This window comes from Carettochelys insculpta, chromosome 2 (assembly GCF_033958435.1).
Source record: "Carettochelys insculpta isolate YL-2023 chromosome 2, ASM3395843v1, whole genome shotgun sequence".
NCBI classification, from domain to species: domain Eukaryota; kingdom Metazoa; phylum Chordata; order Testudines; family Carettochelyidae; genus Carettochelys; species Carettochelys insculpta.
In genome coordinates this window covers 231,895,394-231,912,070 of record NC_134138.1, presented here as the reverse complement: position 1 = coordinate 231,912,070, position 16,677 = coordinate 231,895,394, and the positions used below count along the sequence as shown (strand labels likewise).

The 16,677-nt window shown below is 45.2% G+C and overlaps 1 protein-coding gene across 1 annotated transcript in view; it reads left to right on the top strand.

Moving 5' to 3' along the window:
- Window positions 1-16,677, top strand: part of DYNC1I1 (dynein cytoplasmic 1 intermediate chain 1) — a 291,917-nt gene that overhangs the window by 29,241 nt on the left and 245,999 nt on the right. The window contains exon 4 of the mRNA XM_074986221.1: window positions 376-466. Within this exon, the coding sequence (XP_074842322.1) occupies window positions 376-466 (91 nt within the window). The remainder of the gene's footprint in view (window positions 1-375; window positions 467-16,677) is intronic.

Here is a 16,677-nt window from a genome sequence, read left to right as displayed (position 1 = left end):
TTTCTAACAAATAATCCAAAAGATTGGATTTTTAAAACCATCTACAATGCAAGTTTAAAATTAGCAAAAGAAAGAGCAATGTTGCTTTACTTCCACAGTGCTCCCAATGTCCATTATATATAGAATCACAATTGGCTTTCAGACCTCTCTAAAGTCATTGCAATTTTAAAATCTCCAAAAATATTTAAAAATTCACCTGACTCTCTTCCTTTTCTTTTTTCTTTCCTTTTCTTGTTTGCTTTCACCATTTCAAACTCTCCCAATCATTTATCTGCTATCCTTTGGTTCATTGGTTTTGATTTGTCTGACACTGCTCTTCATCAGTGCAGCCGCTGCATGATTTAACATGGGATACCTGTTATTTTCATTATTTAGTCCCAACCCCTATGTCTCCCTCTTCGAAATCAGTGAGCACCCCCAGTGAAGCTGGAAGCCAGGATTCAGGAGATCTGGGACCAATAGGAAGGTAAGACAGACATTAGATAATGTTCAATAAAAGTATTTTTTCACTCCCCACATTTTTATTATTTAAACCAGTGCTCAGCAACCTTGACCACCTTCAGCACTTATTATAATTTTACACACTTAAGCATTTATTATAATTTCATGGCATATCTAATATATATATCCCAATTCTCCTTCCCTTCCCCACAGCCAGGCACCCACAGCCCTCACATTCAACCCAATCCTTCACCCCCTCCCACAGAGCCAGGCATTCCAAGCTGCCCACCTTTCACCCAACTCGATGCTGGCAACTCACTAGAGGCACTGCCATGGCCCCAGAGCTGCCGCCATGGCCGCTGCCACTGCCCCAAAGCTCCACCGCCACCATATTCTTCTCCCACCAAGCAGTGGGGCACATATTCAGAGCAGCAGGTGGCACTCCTGGCGCACAGCTCTGAGGCACACTAAGCACCACTTCGTGGCACCCCAGTGTGCTGTGGCACACCGGTTGCAGGGCACTGATTTGAACAAGAGCACTTCAGATGCAATATATACATCTGTTTCTGCGTTCTCCACCATTCCATAAGTCTGGTGTCAGGTATGGAGTGAAGGTACATAACAGGGTCCCCGGGATACCAGTGGGGAAGGGGTGAGGCTGGTTACATCTCTCTGGTCCCTGGGGATGCTGATATATCACAGCTCTGCCTTCTAGAGTGTAGTTTGGGGGTGGACAGTGCAGGTTCCCACTTTTGTTCCCCCCCACCGTAGCCATGGGAGAGGTGTGTGGGCTCCCCTTTATGTACCCACCCCGGGGCTACCGACATCAGTTGGGCTCCTCCCTCTGCCACCAAGGGATGCTGACCTGTGGGGAGGTATCAGCTCCCCTTTGTAGCCTCATATACCAGGTGTGCCCAGACAAGGATGGGACACTTGTTTCAGGTTGCATGGATGCCTGTCTCCTGATCCCTGGATGAGGCCAGCTGGGGATGGGCCTGCCTGTGTTTGACTATTAATTTCCCTGAATAATTTTAGATGTGCAAGTCAGTGGAAAGGGGAAGATATCTCTTATAATTCTACATTCAGTTGTGGGGAGGACTAGCTCAGTGTTTCGAGAATTAGCATGCTAAACCCCAGGTGGTGAGTACCGTCCTCAAGGAGGCCATTTAGGGGTCCACAGCAAATAGACTTAAAAATAAAACTGACAGGGATGGTACTTGGTCCTGCTGTGAGGGCAGGAGACTGGATTCGATGACCTCTCTAGGTCCCTTCCAGTTCCATCAGATATGAAGGGTGATCTTATGCTATAGGCATCAGAAACTAATGGAAGAAGCAGAAATACTATTTATGTATACAATTTGTGTTGTGTATTAATATTATTTATAGATACTGTTTTAACTATATACACACACTGCATGTGTGTATGTATGTTTAAATCAGTCTCCACAAAGCATAGTAATTCAAGAAGCAGAAATCACATTTATATATAAGAAGGAAATATATAGTGTGTATATATTTAAAACACTCCCCATAAATATGTCCACTCAAAATGGAAACGTGGGGAGCACCAAGGACAGAGTTCTGCAAGTACCTAGCCTTGTGTGTAGTTCTTTTTCATATAGATCCGGGAGGGGGGCAATAAACGACATGTGGGCTGAGCACAGTTTACTAGGGTTAGCCATAGCAGGCCACCAGACACTTTATTTACCTGTGCATCCGCAGGTATGACTGCCTGCAGCTACCAGTGGCTGTGGTTCACTATTTTCAGTCAATAGGAGCTGTAGGAAGCAGTGGCCTGGCCCAGGCTGTTTGCCACAACTGCCAGTGTCTGGGAATGTTGAGCTGCAGCCAATGGGAGCTTGGAGCAGCTGTACCTGTGGACGTGCAGGTAAATAAAGTTTCCGGCAGCCCCTCCATTGGCTAACACTGGTGAACCGTATCTGCTCCACAGGCAGCTTATTGCCCACCCTGATATAAATAATCCTTTTGAAGTCATAGTGGCCACACAGCACTTGTCTGTCTTAGGTTTTTGCGCTGCTGTGGAGCACAGTGCATGGTTGTAAAAGTGTGTATTAAAGAGAGGGATGGGGAATAGCTTATTAGGAAATGCTTGGGAATGCAGGAGAGCACTTGAGTAATGTTCCTCTCTGCAAAGCCATTGCTATGGGATAGCTGTTTGGGGAATGGAAGGAAAGTGGAAAAGGGAATATGGCTATGTAAATAAGAGAGGAGCTCTAAAGCCACATGAAAACACCTTGGTTGCATCTTTAACATATCCCTTATGTTGGGAAACAAAATGACGGCATCATAGTGTTTCCTAGAGCATCCTGAATGTAATGGCAACACCCATGGTCCTGGCTTGAACCACAAGAGACACCAAATTCTGTGCCATATTTCAGGGACAAAAACCACAGGTTGCTCTTCTAGTGACTGCACTGGTGAGGGGTTAAACACTCTGGCTGTGGCCACACTTGGTCAAACCTTCGAAATGGTCATGCAAATGGCCATTTCAAAGAATACTAATGAGGTGCTGAATTGACTATTCGGTGCCTCATTAGCATTAGAATGCTTCCGGCTGCGGCGCTTTGAAAGTACCACTTTCGAACGCTCGCAGCTTGGCATGGCTACACGAGGGTCCTTTTTGAAAGGACCCCGCACCTTTCGAAATCCCCTTATTCCTCTCAGTGAAGGGGAATAAAGGGATTTTGAAAGGTGCGGGGCTCTTTTGAAAAGGACCCCCGTGTAGCCGCACCGAGCCGTGAGTGTTTGAAAGCAGCGCTTTCGAAGCGCCGCTGCCAGAAGCATTCTAATGCTAATGAGGTGCTGATTATTCAATTCAGTGCCTCATTAGTAATCTTTGAAATGGCCATTTGCATAGCCATTTTGAAGGTTTGACCAAGCGTGGCCACAGCCTCTGTGACTGTTCCATTCATCCACCACACAGTGGGTGTGTCTACACTAGCCAGCTACTTCGAAGTAGCCGGCACAACGTCAAAATAGCACACGTTGCGTCTACATGCACCGTGTGCTATTTCGATGTTGAAATCGACGTTAGGCAGTGAGACGTCGAAATTGCTATTCCCATCCGAAGATGGGAATAGTGCCCTACTTCGACGTTCAGCGTTGAAGTAGGGTGCATGTAGATGATCCGCGTCCCGCTACTTCGAAATAGCAGGGTCCTCCATGGTGTCCATCAGCTGAGAGTTTGAGAGACGCTCTGTCCGGCCCCTGCGGGGCTCTATGGTCACCATGTGCAGCAGCCCTTGGCCCAGGGCTTCTGGCTGCTGCTGCTGCAGCTGGGGGTCCATGCTGTGTGCACAGGGTCTGCATCTGGTTGTCGGCTCTGTGGATCTTGTGCTGTGGAGGGCAAGTGTGGCTGGGAGGGGCCCTTTAAGGGAGTGGCTTGGGGCTTTGCTGGCCCCTTATTTTGACGGGGAGCGCTTGTGTGTGTGGACGCTCCACATTTACTTCTGGGACAGCTCCTTTCGATGTTCCCCGTCGCTACTTCAACGTGCAACGTCAACGGCACCAGCCCTGGAGGACGTGTAGACGATACATGTCCAAGTAGCCTATTTCGATGTCCTTACTTCGAAATAGGCTACTTCAACGTAGTGTGCTAGTGTAGACGTAGCCGGTGTGTGAGCCACATCTCCATGAACTCCTGGGAAACAGCCTGTTAAGCCTATGCTTATTACTCTGCAGTTTGGAATTGCCTTTCAGGCTGACCACATTCAGCCATAGCTGTACATTCTTGGACACTATCCATCCTGAGCCTCATGTAGCTTCACTTACCAGATTCCAAGACCATACAGAACTCCTTTTTCCTTCTCTGCACTACAACTGCTATCTTATCATTTGAAGAGCTGACATAAGAGGAAGTTGAATAAGTCATTACCTGTAAATAAGCAACATTTCTGTTGGAGCAACACAGCTAGCACTCATGCTAGCCATACCTGGTGCACAGAAACATCACATTTTGAGGTTGAAAATGCATCATTTCCTTATTTAACCTAATGAGCTCTCTTTGCAGTCCCAATGAGTTATTTGGGCTACAGAGACACTGAGGAAATACACCCATCCTTTCCCCTACCCTTGTCCCAGAAACATGGTGTGCAGTTTGGAAGCAGTGGAGTTAATTAAGTAGCAACCCACTAGTATGAATAACATAGTTCAAAAACTGGAAGAGAATGTAATGCCAAATTCATAGTCCGAGAGCCAACCTTAATCTGTCAGAACCCCTTAGATATGAGAGGAAACAGCAAATATGTGCAAGAAGCATGTAATGTCAGAAAACTCTCTGGATTGTCTGGGGTCAGCCAACCAGGGCAATGTCGTCTTTCTGTCAGCCCTGCGACCTCTCAGCTCAGTGTGCTAGATGATGCTGAAGCAGTTCTGAATTGAGCTCATTAAACAAGAACTGTGTTTCTGCTTATGAGGTGACTCTCACTTGTACCACCCATTCAGTCACTAGTGTTTAGTTAATGAGCTGTAGTTTCACCCTGAAGAAGTGGGTCTGATGAGCCACAAAAGCTCATCATTTAATAAATAATTTTGTTAGTCTTTAAAATGCTAGATGGCTGCTTTTTTTTTTCACCCTGGCTGTGTCTACACTTGCATTCCTCTTTTGAAAGAGGCAGGCACAATAAGGAAACTGAAAAAGCAAATGAGGTAAAGATTTGCATATTTGGCATCTCATTTGCATATTCTTATTTCAGAATAGCTTTTTTGCAATTTATTATGATACATCATATATCTTATATTATTACCTTTAGAGTATATATTATATATTAAAGTATGTCACAAACCAAGTTGTAGGCAGTGTGATCTAGTGCAAGGAGCAGGAGTCTGAACTAGAGGCTGGATTAGAATCACAGGGCAGTGTAGACACTGCTCTTTCGAAAGTAAATCTCCATCTTTGAAAGAATCCTTCTTCCCATAGAAAAAGGGACGAAGGATTCTTTTGAAGATGGGGTTTACTTTAGAAAGAAGCTACTTCGAAATAAAACATGCAAATTAGGTGTCATATATGCAAATCTGCACCCATTTGCATTTTCAATTTCCTTCATTTGCATATCTCTTTCGAAAGAGGAATGCAGGTGTAGACACAGCCCGAGTGGTGTTCAGGAGCCAGTGGATTCCAGCGTGAAGACCTGTACTCCACCTTGTACACTATGCTTGTGGGGCAGACCCCTGCACACCTCCTGACTATGTGCAACAAAGCGGGATGTGAGGGGTGTGGCAATACTACATGAACCCCCAAACTGCTGTTTGGACAGATGTTTTCTTGTTGATCTATCCAAGGGGAGCGCATCCCTGTGTCAGGAACTCTGCTGCCTCTGGGCTCATATGCCAGGCAATCCCATGGGCTTGGCTGGGCTCAGTAAATCCACATGAAGATTTGATCCTCATTAGGGATTTACATCAGTATAGCTATGCCTCTCAGGGGTGTGAAAAATCCAGTGTAGACATTGCCAGGTCGATGGGAGAATTCTTCTGCTGACCTAGCTACCACCTGCCGGGAGCTGAACTGCCTGTATAGGTAGTGTTTATACTGACTCGTTGCGGCAGCAGCACTGCTGTGCCACTGTTGCATTTTAGTGTAGACAAGTTGTAAATGAGTGTGCTTCCTCACTAGCCCAGAAGAGCTAACAGATCACCCTTTGAGCCCTGGTGTAACATGGTATCTGCTCACTGCATTCTAAATCCAGAACTGTGCCAGGCCTGCTTCCCTCCCAGCTCTGGCTTCACCCTTTGCTTGCTCACTTTGAGCTCTAGTTTTTGCCAGCCTGTTTCTTAACTTCTGGCTCTGACCATGGGCTTGCCTGCAGATCGTGCCTACACTTCTGCCCTTTGATTCTAATCCAGCCTCTAGTCCAGACTCCCGCTCCTCGCACTAGATCACACTGCCTACAACTTGGTTTGTGACATACTTTAATATGTAATATTTAATCTAAAGGAAATAATATAATATATTTTAATAGATACAGGGTTACTACATCAATATATTGTACATTAATGTGGACAATGGTTCGTGTATTGGTGTAGGTGTGTTTAATCCATTGAGTGCACCCTTGCACATGGAGGGAGTTATCTGTTATGTCACAACAGCAGAGCCTTTGAATCACTGCGCCCTAGGGTAGCTGCTCCTTCCCCCTTGTTGGGCCTGAAGGATGATTTGATGAATTTGAAAGGCTTCCAAGAAGAGCTTTGAGTCTGACCAGAGGACTAGAAAACCTGCCTTACAGTGCTAGGCTGAAGGAGCTCAATCACTTTTTGCTGAAGAAAAAGAATAGTAACAAAGAGGTAACCATGGTAGTCTGCTGGATTGTTTTATTAGAATACAGTTATGTAGCACTTTAAAGACTAACAAAATAATTTATTAGGTGATGAACTTTTGTGAGAAAGACCAATTCTTCAGATCTATAGCATTTCCAGTCCAGACTCTGTTATAAAGTACAGAGGTCCGAAAAAATTGCAAGAAAAACTGACAAATCAAATACATGGAACTGAAGAAGGGGGTTGAGGGACCGTCTCCCTTCCTTTGATGATTGTAATTATCTCAGGCAAGACACTTAACATGTGTTTTCTAGAAGGTCTGCTCTTGAAGAAGTTAGCTCATGGAAGTCTTGTGGCCCATATTCACAGGAAGGCAGGCTAGATAATCCTAAAGATTCCTTCTGAATCCCAAAGAGCTAAGGCAGCTGAGGATCTTTGCTAGCTTGCAGCTCTCACACACATCTCTGGTAAGACCTGTGACCTAATAACATTAACACACTAGATGCCAGTAATCTCCTGCATATGCCCAACCCTGTTAGTGGCGAGTTCATGGGTATACTTCTGTACCAGTGAGGTAATTAGTGAGTCACTAGCCTTGTTGTCTGCTGTCTTGCCTTAGATAAGTAGCTAGCATTTCAGCTAGTAGTGGTTTGCCCTTGCAGATTAATAGACTTCCATGCAGTTGGGTCACTTTTCTCCATGTGTACCTTTTTGTGTGTGTTGTCTAACTGTGAGTAGTAACACTAAACAGTGCATTGACAATAGGGACCAATAAATTACTTTGATGTGGCAACTGGCCTTTCTGGAACATATTTGGTTTAACCTTTTAGTCATAATCTGCAAGCACTGTTATTTCTTGTCCTAAAATGGTGGTTCTAATCTGTGCACCAGGACCCCAAAGAGGGTCAGGAGCCCATTTTAATTGGGTCGCCGTGGCTGGCATGTTTGGGCCTGGGACCAGAGGCAGAGCCCCTCTGCCCTGGGCTTGGGCTTCAGATTTGGCCTTACTGTATGGGGCCAAACCCAAAGCCCAGTGGCTTCAGATCTGGGCAGCAGGGCTCAGATGATTGGCCTTTTCCCATTGCTCCTTTCTCCTATCCCTCCCCCAGGGTAATGGGGCTTGGGCTTTGGTTTTGGCCCCACCCCACCCAGGACAGCAGGGATTGGGCAAGCTCGGTGCTTCTTTCTGGGCTGTGTAGTAGGTTTTTGTTTTTTTTTTTGTCAGAAGGGGGTTGTGGTACAAAGAATTTTGAGAACTTTAGGACTATGATTATGGCTAACATAATGGTGTCGCTGCTATGATGTCATTAGGGCTACATCTACACTACAGAGATCTTTCGAGAGAAGCTCTTCCGGAAAATCTCTTCCAAAAGAACTTCTTTCGAAAGCGTGCATCCACACACAAAAACGTGGATCAAAAGAGTGATCTGCTCTTTTGAAAGAGTGCATCCACGCAGCCCCCGCTGTTTTGAAAGACCGGGCTGCGGATCGAAAATGAAGAGTGCTCTTTCGAAAGACAGGCCCTGCAGAGTGTCTACACATGCTTTCTTTCAAAAGAAGCTTTCGAAAGGGGGCGGCCTTCCTGAAATGGGAAAGGAAGAGTGATTTTGAAAGGAGCGCCACATTCTTTTGATTTGCTTTCAAAAGAATAGTTTTTGTATGTAGATCCTCTGTGGGCTCTTTTGAAAGAGCCCCCTTCTTTTGAAAAATCTTTTGAAAGAACTTGCTAGTGTAGATGCCGCTGAAGTGGGGTATTTTTGGGTGGGTGGGCGGGTAGGTGGAGCTACAGAGTGGTGTGAAACTAAGGAACCAGGTCTCTCTCTTCACCCTGATTTTGTGAGTTTTGCTGTATGATCTTCAGGATCACATTTATATTTGTTAAGGGATTTTCACTAGTGATGAAAGTGCGGTTTTGAAGCAACCTGACTTGCCTTTCAGAATACGACCGGAGGCAGTGAATCTGAGCTGATGGCAGGTACATAGCAGTGCTAGAAATGACTCACATGGAGTCTTTTGAGTGCTTTCAGCTGGATAAAGGAGCCAAATTAGATTTTGTGTGATGTATTGGCATTCATGTCAGAGAGTAACTCCAGACAGACAGAGGCACGCTGTCCCTTCTTTTCTGAAGGTGCTAGCATTTCTCTTTGAGTTGGGCGAGCACTGTACTGTGAATATGTTTGTCCTCAATAACATCTTTCTTCAGAGCAATTCGTTAGTGTTCTGCTAATGCATTCAGAGGGCTCTATTTATTGCCCTGCCCTCTACATGGAGCGAATTACAGTCAAAGCAGGTTTCTCTCAGCATGCCTATTTCCCAGAGTGCTTTGGATCAATCACCTATTCTTCTGTGTCTGTTCTGCCACCTGCACTCCAAGCAGCTCGGAGGAGCTGAAAATTGTGTCACAGCGTGAACCGGCAGGTGGCATGGGCCGAAAGAGTTTTACCACAAGATTACAGAAGGAGACGTCTGAATTGGAATTCGTTTACAAATTTGACGCATATAACCTGAGCCTGAACAGAGCTCTTAACTATCTTGTGCATTACAAGAGCAATTTCCCCACCTTTGATATTCACAGGAATGGAACACATCCTACTTAATTTGCTTCATTAACTACTCCTACCAGTAACAGGTGACCTTTTTTCCCTCCCAGCCCTGGCTATATAAATCCCGGATTCTGTGTTTTCATCTGAGGAAGTGAGTTTTACGAATGAAAGCTCGTGACTTTGTAAATTTATTAATCTGTAAGGTGCCACAGGATTGCTTGTTGCTTGTGAAGCTACCGACTACCATGGCTTCTTACCCCCTGAGGCTGTGTCTATGCTAGCGCCCTCCTTTTGGAACGGGCATGGTAATGAGGGATTTCGGCAGATGCTGATGAGGCTCATCTATTAATATGCAGCACCTCAGTAACATAATGGTGGCCATGTGTGATTGGAAAGTGACGCTTTGGAAATGCGCACTGCCCTTGTGGCCGGGGGCCTTTCGAAAGGACCTCACAGACTTTGAAAGTCCCTTCTTCTCAAAACCAAATGGAAAGAAGGGGATTTCGAAGTCAGGAGCTCTATTCAAAAGGCCCCCGACTACACAGGTGACGTGTGTTTTGAAAGTGGCACTTTCCAATCGTGTGCAGCTGCCATTATGCTAATGACGCACTGCATATTCATGGCAGTGCCTCATTAGCATCTGCTGAAATCCCTCATTACCATACCCCATCCAAAAGGAGGGGGCTAGTGTAGATGTCGCCTGAGCTTTATAACACATGAGCTGTTCTGTCTATGGGGGTGACACTCAGGACTCTTCTACATTTTAGATGTTAAACAACCCATAATAAGCTTCCTAAGAAAGGTGCATGTTTTGGTTATGTCTTCAGCATAATGGGAGTGACCATGTGGGTTAATGAGAAGGCTGTGTCTGTGTGTGTGCCTGTGTGTGTTGTGTTTGAGAGAGACAGATGGTTGATCCATTGGAGAGAAAGTGACATTTGGGACCTTGGGAGTGCAACTGAGTAGAAGCATTTTGCCTAAACACGAGCCTTTGTTCATGTCCAGCTAGTTTCATGGTGTGGAGACAGATTCCAGCTAATGTGGTGAGCAACACAACCTCGCACTGAGTTTCTTCTACAGTGATACTATGAATCTGACCCTTGCAAGAGGTGCTGGATACTCCCTAGTCCAAGACCTTCTCAGACACGTTGGATGTTAGCAGTCAGAGTGGAATCTGCATAAATCTTAGCCTTTGGAGGAACACCTGAGATGAGATGTTCACCCAGAGAGATCATGTGTGCTCTAGTTTTTCTACAGACCTACGGCACCTGCATGTTGTCCGGTAACATCAGGTGACCATATGCAAGTTGAGCGCTCATGGGGCAAAGGTGTTAGATGTGACCGTGCGGCTTGCCTGGATACGTCTGGTGCATGAGCACTGGAATCCCTTTGGACTGCATTTGGGGCTTCCCGTCTGACATGGGGCACTTGCAAGGATGGTGCCACATTCTCTACTCCTTAGTAAATGGTGAAAGATTATGTATATGGAAAGGGAAAGTGCTTTCTTCCGGCTCCTGTGTTCTGTTCTGGCTTCTTACTCCTCACATATTTTGCTGTGTGCAACAGAGCTGACAGCCTCATTGGGCCCCCGAGCAAGGCGGAGGGAGGGCCTGCTCCATGCTTCTGGAAGAGATGGGGCCCCTACTGGAAGGGGCAGAGCTAGTGCAGCCAGCCCTTAGCGCTGCTTAGACTGCAGCTTGACCACCCCCAGCCCTCAGTGCTGCCCAGAGTGTTCCATGACGTGCTCCAGCAGCAATATAAAGGACCTGGGACTCTGGCTGCACTGCTTTTGCAGTAGCAGTGGCAGTGGCTGGTCACTCCAGGCCCTTTTGTATTGTCCCCTTTACCCACCCTCCCACTCCCCATCAGCGGGCATGGCTGAGTGCTTCATTACTCCTTTGGTCAAAATGAAGAAAACGTCATCAGGAAAGTTTGAGGCGCTGGCCACCTTTGTAGTGCTGTAGCTATCTCAGTCACCATGGCTATTTTCTCCATTAATCTGGTATTCCATAATAGCACTGAAATCTGGGCGAATTATTTTACACTGGGTAATCTGTAGATCTGTAGTGTTTCTGTAGTCACAGCCACTGATTCTCCTAGTAGGGTGCCTAAGTGAGCAAAGGCATTGCATTGGATTTCTTAACAATTCCTGCTTGAGCAAATCTGTAGTGCTATATGCCAAAGGAGGCAGGAGTCTTTCCATACCTGAAATAATCTGACACCAGTGAGGTCAATTAGACATTTGTTTGCATAAATATAAAGGTCTGCTGGATCAGGTCTTATTCAGCTGGTTTGTAAATATTTAGAGTGAGCTATGTTAAGAGCTAATCTGCAACATAGCAGGAAGGTAGAGGTGCAATATAAAAAGACTTGGGCACTTAGAAAAGGTTTGCTTGTAGTGAGGAATTTTATCAATGAACTATCCCTAATTACACTACTGTAGTCATTTTTGTTGTATTTGAATCCCCAAGCTTGCTGTCTTGGTGACTCAGTTTTATTTGCAATGCTTTATTTTTAATCAGTTCTCTATCTAGTAGACAGGCAGAGTACAACCTGACCGGTTTAACAGAGTATTAGGGTGCCACACTTCTTTACCAGGGCCTGTTTTGTTGAAGCTAGATGTGAGTCAAGAACAAAAGGAAGAGGGAAGACCCCAATCTGTATTAGTAAAGCAATGACTGGATGTGATTCAGGGCACTCCTGTCTCGTCTCTCGGGTACAGCAAAGGTCTTTCAAAAGTAAGTAAAACAACACAATTTTAAGATCTATTTAAACCACACTGTAGTTCAGTAGGGTTCAGTTGTGCCATCATTAAGCTAATATATTTGACAGATTCTTGCACAGTGATGTCGTTGTGCTGTTGCTCAGCTTTCTGGTTGCCAACATTTAATTGTATTACTGGTTTCACAATTGATAGGGTCTTCTAAAAGTGTTAGTTTAAAAATCAGATGTGTTGTTATGGCCTGGGAACAGAGGTAATAGTTTTTACTGACAGCAGATTTTTCTTGATTGTGTACCTTTTTTCAATTACTGGGAAAGAGCTGCTTTAGTTACCAACTTTCACACAGGTCAGCCTGCTGAACAAATAAGGAATACATTTAGAATGAAATCCAGATCATACTGAAAACCTATGATCCACTGGAAGGAAAACAAATTGGCCATTAGAACTTGGGAAAGGGTTCCAGAAAATTAATCTCTCCTTCCATCTAGGTTATTTAAAAGAAACTTCCACTTATCTGTATTATTATTCTTAAATATGAATATCAGAAGTGAAATTACAGACTCCTCAGGAGGAAAAATCATTCATTACATTTAGGATCTAAATGACAGAAGAGAAATGCAGTACGGAGGCTCAGTTAGATGCACGTTAGGTGTTGTAGGTGAAAGATTTTATTCTAATAAAGAAATTGTTAATTACTATTGTCCAACGGAAAACATGACAAGGACAGCCTGAAGAATTTGTGTGAGTGCAGTTGTGTGCAAACGTAGTAGAAACAGTATATAAGTTTGTATTATTGTATGAAATAGGCATCAGCTCAGTAGGCAATACAATCTCTCGCTGCAAAGCAATCCAATGTCAGCTGCTAAAACACTCTGTGCAACAGGGGTTAGCAACTCCTGGCATGCATGCCACTCTTGACGTGCAAGCCAGTTTAGACTGACGTGGGGGAGCTCTGGTCCCACCCCTCTTCCCTCAAGCAGCAGGGGAGGAACAGGAGCACAGGGTCAGGACCAGGCCTCCTGATGCAGAGCCCCCGCCACAGGACAGGGCCAAGGCTGGAGCCCCACCATGGAGACCTTGATGTGGGACCAGGTCAGGGGTGGAGCCCACTGCAGATGTCCCAGCACAGAGCTGGGGCCAGAGCCTGCACCAAAGCGTGGGACCAGAGCCTGAGTTGGGGCCCCTGCCAGAGCATGGTGCTGTAGTGTGGGTCCCAAGGCTGGTGCTTTAGCTCCACTGTGGAGCATGGGGCCAGTGACGAAGCGGGAGCAACGGGACCATGGGCTGGGGTCCCCAATGGTGTGTGGGGCTGGGCTCAGAGTGCGGTGCCCCCACTGTGGAGTCCCCACCATGGTGTACCTGCCAGGCTGTGTCTTGGGGCTGGAGTCCCTACTGGGCCATTGGGCCCGGCCTGGAGAAAAGGGCCCCCCACTGGCGCATGGTCCTGGAGCACAGAGTCAGGCCCGGATTGCAGGGCCCCCACTAGATTGCAGGACTCCCACTAGGTTGCAGGGCTGGGGACCCCACTGGGTTGGCAGGCCCCCCCACGGAGTCTCCACCATGGTGGCCCTGCCCCACCTGTGGCACAGGGCTGGGCCTGGAGTTCATGGCTTTAGGCTGGAGCCCCCACTGAAGCACGGGACCTCACCAGAGCATGGGACAGTACTCGCAGGAGTGCAGGGCCCCAGCTGCACTTTAAAAAGTATCACCGGCACTTGGACCATACGTAGAGGTTCTAAGGTCAAATTTTGGCACCTGGCCTCAGAAAGGTTGCTGACCCCTACAATATACGTTTCTCACAGTGTGCAGCAATGTAGTTCTAAAAGCAGTGGGAATTCCCAGCTGTAGATCACAACTGGGCAGCTGAGATTAGAAAAGAGTGAAATTTTGTAATATAGCACTGGGGAAATTTATAAACTAGCTACCATACTCAGTTGCATCTTCTAGATGTGGGGAGATAAGGATGATGCCATTTCACGACGAGAGATCACGCCGTGTCATATATCACATTTCCTCCCACTGGTACCATGACATCATCGCCCGAACCTCTTGACGTTCAGGGCTACGCTTCAAATGCCATTCACTCTAATTCCGCTAGATTGCGCTTTCCTGTGTTCCACTACAGCTAGTACTCAGCTAACTTTCTCTGTGAGTTCTGGGGTTACTGTGACACCCTTTCAAAGGGAGCAACATGGAATGTCTGATCTACTTCCTCTGCTCAACTTAGCCATATGACAGCGGAGCTTTAGGCTCCTCTTCATCCCAGTCAGCTGGAGCTCATGCTGACATTAGCCTCACTTACTGGCTGAGCTACCTAGTCACATTATGGCTGGATTGTCCACAGGCATGTAGAGGTCTGGGATGGGGGAGGTTTCTTGCAATCTTTTCCCTCTATTAGTACTTGCTCAGAGACAGATGCTCTCTGATCTTCTGTGTTCAAAACATGCACGTATTAGATGTGTCTAAAGCCCTAAATTTCCAAAGATTCTCTATGCCAACATTTTGCTATCCTATAAATGTAAGAAGACACCTTAGGGACAATAGGATGCAGTTGCTTTTAAGTCTCTGTAGATCTGACCTAGAAAGCAAGGAATATTTTTCAGTGCCTGCCAGTTATAAACTCAGAATGTTCTATATTGATTAGAATCAGTTGTATGCCTTTAGAGTACAAGCCTGTGTTATCATTAAGGACTTTCATATATGCAGTTCAATCCTCTGAATCTTTAATTATTTTTCTCATTAGCAAACTTCTCCAATCTATAAATTGGAGGAGGCAGGGAGGCTGCTATTTGCAAAGGAATACAGAGTCTGATAAACATGAGCTCCAGCTCCATTCAGTAAGCACATCCATACTTACTACACTGCTAAACTTAAGTTTAGCAAGAAAAACAGACACATTTTCTGAGTAACAGATTTATTATATTAAATTTGTTATCTCCAGCTATTCACATTGATTTAGGGGGAATTCTGTCTTACTTCTTCTAGTTTCTCTCTAGTTTTCTGAAGGAAAATAAAAAAACATTCCTTCTTCAATAGCCTTTGCAGATAATTTGGGGGTGATTAGCATGGCTAAAGTCAACTTGCTTAAACTCAAAGTCTACCTAGAAAGAATCCTCAGCTTGGACTTATTAGTGGTTTATTTCAGACCAGCATTGGGAACATTGGTTTATGCTCAGACAGTTCTTTTTCTAGGTTTAACAGTGTCAGAGAGATGACTGGACGATTAAAAACAATAAATTCTGGTTTGCTAGTTCAAAATAATCTATGTTTGTGCCAAGTAATTCCAGCTATTAGAGAAGTAGAACTTTGTGGCTGGGTCTACACTTTCCCCCAGCGTCGAAGGGGGCATGTTAATCAGGGTGATGGTAGATTACTAATGAAGGGCTGTGGTGAGTACACAGCACTTTATTAGGCTAATTCTTCCCCCGCAGCAACTTCAAAGTGTCAAACTTCGAAGTGCCAGCATGTGTCTAGCCATGGGCACTTTGAAGTGCCCGTGCTACTTCAAAGTGCCTTTACTCCTCAAAATTTTGGGGAGCAAAAGCACTTCAAAATAGCAGAGGCACTTCAAAGTGCCTGTGGCTACACACATGCCGTGGGGGAGAATTAGCCTAATGAAGTGCTGCATATTCACCACAGCATTTAACTAGTAATCTCCCATCACCCTGATTAGCACACCCCCTTAGAAGTTGTGGGCAATTGTAGAAGAGCCCGGCATGTTTTGACTTTGCTAAAGATGTGAGTGGTACAGAGATTAAAAAGCTGATTAAAAGTTAGCATCCTTTGTATTCAAGCAGCTTACAGTGAATAAAGTGATAGACTTCTCAAGTAAGACACCTGAGATCAGAATGAAAGACGTTAGACGATTTTGTGCCAGGTTTATGGTGTTATTCTTAATTATGATTACAGAAATAACGTGTGAAGACCATTACTATAGTCAAGTCTGTGTCTGAAAGGAAGGGTCATAATCTTCTGGATAGCTGTGGGTGAAAATGGGTGGTTCTGTCACCGTGGCTATTCTGGCATCTGCTATCAGTGAAGGATACCAGGATCTGTGTTCCCTGAAAGCTGTGTGTTTATGCAGCCAGAGATTCAAATCCTGCTCAGCTGATCAGCAGAGCACCCACAGCTAGGATTTTTTTGTTTCTACTGTTGGTACCCATTTGTACATGCCTGGGTGCACATAAAAATCTATTCTGCACAAGGATGGAAAAGATTAGAGGGAACATTGACCAGGATCTTAATTTTTTAATGCTACTAAGTTTATAAGCATAAAACTAACCATCTCAAAGGACAGGCTGTGGAAAGCTCCCATCTTGGCCTCATGCCTGAAATTTCCAAAGCAGGCAAAACTAACAGCTACGCAACAAAGATGATTAAAACTACATTAATTGTGACACTACAGAAATAAATCATTTTAATTTTAAAGTAAACCCTTTCACTTATTTAACAGGGGCATACCAAGTTTTAGCAGAATGGAATAGTGTCTTCACACAAATTTTCATCCTAGTTTAATTAAATCATGCTAACATCACAACCTTCATTAAACTGGTGCAAGGTCTGCATGGAGACAGTCCTCTTCTGAAGCACAAGCAAAACAAGAATCTTCAATGGTAATTTCATGTTTAGTCTGCTAACGTCTCACTCTCCCAAAAGGCAGAGTATCTTATTCCTTTAGTACAGTGTCTGCAGTGC